General features: G+C 44.2%; 1 protein-coding gene across 9 annotated transcripts in view; it reads right to left on the reverse strand.

The window, feature by feature from the left end:
* LOC122334317 (R3H domain-containing protein 2) overlaps positions 1-5,000 on the reverse strand; it is a 50,718-nt gene that overhangs the window by 1,076 nt on the left and 44,642 nt on the right. For 6 of the 9 annotated variants that reach the window (XM_043232137.1, XM_043232138.1, XM_043232141.1 and 3 more), the window contains 5 exons: positions 4,215-4,360; positions 3,870-4,014; positions 2,047-2,147; positions 1,560-1,644; positions 1-1,199 (listed from right to left, as the gene is read on the reverse strand). The exon at positions 1-1,199 is cut by the window's left edge and continues 1,076 nt beyond it. In XM_043232137.1, coding sequence (XP_043088072.1) covers positions 877-1,199; positions 1,560-1,644; positions 2,047-2,147; positions 3,870-4,014; positions 4,215-4,360 — 800 coding nt within the window. In that variant the 3' untranslated portion in view covers positions 1-876. The remainder of the gene's footprint in view (positions 1,200-1,559; positions 1,645-2,046; positions 2,148-3,869; positions 4,015-4,214; positions 4,361-5,000) is intronic. The other 3 variants (XM_043232139.1, XR_006248740.1, XR_006248741.1) reach the window with 3 other exon arrangements.

A 5,000-nucleotide genomic window follows, 5' to 3' on the forward strand; every position in this document is an offset into this window, starting at 1 on the left:
AAACCCGTCACGGTTTACTCGCATCCATGTCGCTCCAAACCTCTAAACATTTCTTTCTGTTGCAAAAGCATGATCATTAATACTGAAATGAATACTGGCAAACAAACATTCCCGGTTCCCATTGACTTCCACTGTATTTCCATGGAATAGAAGACAACGCGAGCGAAGACGGTTTGGAGCCCAATATCCTTCAAAACACGTGCTTTTATGTTCCACAGAAGAAAGAGAGCCCAACAGGTTTGGAAACACATGAAGGTGAGTAAACGAAGACAAGATCTTCATTACGCCTGAACTATCCTTTTATTAAAGAGACAGTTCATGCAAAAATATCTGTAATCATTTTCTCACCTTTGTGTCTTTGAACGTTCTTATAAAAAAATAAAAAAAATGCCGGCAAAAAATTTAAAATAAAATTTAAAAAAATCCACTCGCATGTTCCACAGAAAAAAGGAAATCACGATAGTTTGCACAAAAATTGCGTCAGAATTCACTTGCCTTCATGTCGTTCAACACCTGTATGAATTTCTTTTTATCTCTGAAGAACACGCGCACAAAAAGCAAAAAACAGCCAGGCAATGAAATGTTTTGGTACCCAATGACTTCCATTGCATTTTCACCAACGTTCTCCAAAACATCTGCTCGTTCCACAGAACAAATCCAGTCATACAGGTTTGGAACGCCATGAAAGCGAGCAAACGATATCATTTTCATCTGAACTGTCTCTTTAAGAGTGTGCGCGTCGTACGATACGCATACAACGAAACACGCCTCTGTGTCATATGTGCTCTTCTGTTAATGATAGAAAACAATAAAAAATATCCCAGGATGATCTCTTCCCTTTGACATCTTGGACTTCCTCTCTCTCTCTCTCCCAGCTCACTGCGAGCTCGCTCGCTCCAGCACGCGCAGGTCATAGTTCTTTTTGGTGGCGCGCAGTTTGAACAAACTCCCGCCGCTGTTGTTGAGTTTGAAGGAGGCGCTCTGGGCCGCCATTGTGTTTGGGAACACGGCCACCACGGTGTAGAGGTTAGCGGGGTCGCTGGCATCTCCTCGCCCGCCGCCGGGGCCCCGGGGACACTGGGGGTCCTTCAGCCACTGGATCTTGGCGCCGCAGAGCGAGAGCTGGTTGAAGAGCTTCTCGGCCTCCGGACGAGAAATACCCTCGGGGAGATCGGTCACTTCCAGCACCCGACTCACCACTAGAGGGAGACACCGAGATCGAGCTAGTGTTAACCCCATGACGAAAATTCGGTCACTAAAGGAGTCATGTGATGCGATTTCAAGCGTTCCTTCCTCTCTGGAGGCTTAAAGCTGTTAGTGCACAGATACTAGAGCGTGTTCAGAGCATTTACTGAGAACTGACTCCTGAATCTATGCTGACTGTGAACAGAGACTAGAAAGAGACTGATTCTAACTCTGCAAGAACAGTCTGGAGCTTCTGACTCACAACCTTCAAGTTAGTTACGTTCTCTTATTAAAAGAACCTGCTGCTTACCATTTAAACCTGAGTTTTGTTTGAAATAGTAAATAGGGTCAGGTGTTTGTGTTGGGTGTCTTACCCACGTCAGTAGTTCCCAGGTCTGTAGAGGCTGATTTGAGTGTTTGTCTTTTACCCCGCGCTCCGTGCTTCATCACTCCCTGACTCTGAGGAACACAGACACACCGTGAACGACTACAGATTAACGTTCTTGCAAAAAGGCAAAAACAGGCAGTGCTTTGAAAAAGACTCCACTCCTCATTTGCTTAATATTACACTTCATTAAAAGAACATTTTGAATTTAAACCTTAGTGACAAAAAGAAAATACTGGTCTGATTCTGTATTCTTATTTTATAGTCCGGTGCGATGTTTAGAAAGTCAATCTGGAATTTAAAGTCATATTTAAACCAAGAAATAAGCCAGAATTGGGGGAAAATTTTTAAGTTAAACTTTACTCTTCACTCTCAGAAAGAAAACCTCAAAAGGCTTTTTTTTTTTTTTTGTTGCATAAAATGATTCACTAAAAAGATATAATTCGGTTCTGTTAACTGTTAGACACACGCTGTACCTGATGGGAGCTGTAGGATGACTGGTTGTGGTTGTGCATGATGGGAGGAGGACACAGACTGTACTGCAGCGGCTGCCCCAGTAAAGAGTAGCGTCCATCTGCTGACACACACACACACACACACACACACACACACAGACACACAGAGAGAGAGAGATAGTCAGTCAGATTGCTGGAGGCGAGCCAAACACAACACCAGCAGCTCACTGGGGCAGTAGGTCACTCACACACACACACACACACACACACACACACACACACACACAGAGTCAGTAACTATCAGTGACCGTACACAGACAGGGTCACCGAGGGTCCGGAGCTCATTATGAATTCACGTTTGAGTTTGAAGACTAGATCTGAACTCGTCTTCTGAATCACAAGTAAACCGGGAAAAACAATTCAACAATGAATCCTGTCCGGCTGAACCTAACACAGCAAAGCTTCCTATTGGTTGTCACGTAGCTCCGCCCACAAAACAAGACAAAATATGATTACAAATATTTTTTAAGTTAGAATACCTTCTATAAATATGTGTGTCTGTTGACACGTATAGACATGTGTACATGTTTTCGTAACAAATGAGAACATAAATGTATATGTCGGGTATTAACCCATGTCCTCATAAAAACCATTTAACCTCTGTCTGTGTGTGTGTGTATGTCTCTGTCTGTGTGTGTGTGTGTCTCTGTCTGTGTGTGTGTGTGTCTCTGTCTGTGTGTGTGTGTGTCTCTGTCTGTGTGTGTGTGTGTCTCTGTCTGTGTGTGTCTCTGTCTGTGTGTGTGTGTGTCTCTGTCTGTGTGTGTGTGTCTCTGTCTGTGTGTGTGTGTCTGTGTCTGTGTGTCTCTGTCTGTGTCTCTGTCTGTCTCTGTGTCTCTGTCTGTGTGTGTGTGTGTGTGTCTCTGTCTGTGTGTGTGTGTGTGTCTCTCTGTGTGTGTGTGTGTGTCTCTGTCTGTGTGTGTGTGTGTCTCTGTCTGTGTGTGTGTGTGTCTGTGTCTCTGTCTGTGTGTGTGTGTCTCTGTGTCTCTGTCTGTGTGTGTGTGTCTCTGTGTCTCTGTCTGTGTGTGTGTGTCTCTGTGTCTCTGTCTGTGTGTGTGTGTGTCTGTCTGTGTCTCTGTCTGTGTGTGTGTGTGTCTGTCTGTGTCTCTGTCTGTGTGTGTGAGTGTCTGTCTGTCTGTGTGTGTGTGTGTCTCTGTCTCTGTGTCCCTGTCTGTGTGTGTGTGTGTGTCTCTGTGTCTTTGTCTGTGTGTGTGTGTCTCTGTGTCTCTGTGTGTGTGTGTGTGTGTCTGTCTGTCTGTGTCTCTGTGTGTGTGTGTGTGTGTCTCTGTCTGTGTCTGTGTGTGTGTGTGTGTGTGTCTGTGTGTGTGTGTGTGTGTCTCTGTGTCTCTGTCTGTGTGTCTCTGTCTGTGTGTGTGTGTGTGTCTGTCTGTGTGTGTGTGTGTGTGTCTCTGTGTCTCTGTCTGTGTGTCTCTGACTGTGTGTGTGTGTGTGTGTGTGTCTCTGTGTGTGTGTCTCTGTCTGTGTGTGTGTCTCTGTCTGTGTGTGTGTGTGTGTCTCTGACTGTGTGTGTGTCTCTGACTGTGTGTGTGTGTGTGTCTCTGACTGTGTGTGTGTCTCTGTCTGTGTGTGTGTCTCTGTCTGTGTCTCTGTCTGTGTGTGTGTGTATATCTGTGTCTCTGTCTGTGTGTGTGTGTGTCTCTGTGTGTGTGTGTGTGTGTCTCTGTGTCTCTGTCTGTGTGTGTGTGTGTCTCTGTGTCTCTGTCTGTGTGTGTGTGTCTCTGTGTCTCTGTCTGTGTGTGTGTGTCTCTGTGTCTCTGTGTGTGTACCTTGTGCTGGGCCGCCGGGCCGAGGGAACTGTGAGATGAGAGGCAGCGGGCCTAGACCTGGACACACAGTGTTCACGCTGCCAGACGGAGACGGAGCCGGAGACTGTGTGGGAGACGCCAGAGGACTGCTGAGCTGAGTGCTGACCTACACACACACACACACACACAATTCCATATATGTTTTATAAACATTATTCTGAAAAGTTAGCAGTGTTATTGCTTTGAAGAAACGTGGATTAGTATTATTGTGCTCGATACACCCTCTTGTGGCCTCGGGAGAGACTGAATATTGATGTTTTTTAATATTGAGTTTTTCAGCCGCCCTGAAAGGCCCAGAGCTGTCACCTGTGGCTCAGGCTTGCTGGGTCTCTGCTCCATGCTGTAGTACTTGCAGGGGTTCCACTGAACCAGCGGAGGATTCTGGGTCGGCTGCGGGCCGTTAGGGACACTGAGCTGCATCACCATCACACCAGGACCAGGAGGAGGAACCCCTACAACATCCACATCAAGCAGTCACACACTGCAGCACTAACCACACGAGACCCACTCAATGACTTCAACACTGCTTTGGTCTGATACTGTACATATTTACTGCTGCATAACAGATTATTAGCAAATTACACTTTATATATTGTTCATGACTACTGATTACATTCAGTATTGAAGCGTTGTTTTCAATTTTAAAGCTTAAAAGGAATAGTTTAACTAAAAATGAAAATTCTGTCGTAATTTACTCAAATGGTTTCAGATCTGTACGAACGTCTTTGTTCTGCTGAACACAAAAGAAGATAGTCTGAAGGAAGTTTGTAACCAGGCTGACTTCCAGTGTTTCTTTTCTCCTCCTATGGAAGTCAGTAGTGTCCAAAAAGCCTGGTTACAAACTTTCTTCCTTTATGTTCAGCAGAACAAAGAAAATCGGTCATTTTTGGGTGAACCATTACTTAAAAGGTTTAATTTAACACTTAATTTTAGAGTATTTTTTAATTTTTTAAATATTTTATTAATGTCTTAGTTTCCTGATTTCAGTATTTTTTTACGCTTATTTTATTAATGTCTTAGTTTCCTGATTTCACTATTTTTTTATGTTTATTTTATTAATGTTTTTGTTTCCTGATTTCAGTATTTTTTTTA

The sequence above is a fragment of the Puntigrus tetrazona genome, unplaced genomic scaffold (genome assembly GCF_018831695.1).
Source record: "Puntigrus tetrazona isolate hp1 unplaced genomic scaffold, ASM1883169v1 S000000513, whole genome shotgun sequence".
NCBI classification, from domain to species: Eukaryota; Metazoa; Chordata; class Actinopteri; order Cypriniformes; family Cyprinidae; genus Puntigrus; species Puntigrus tetrazona.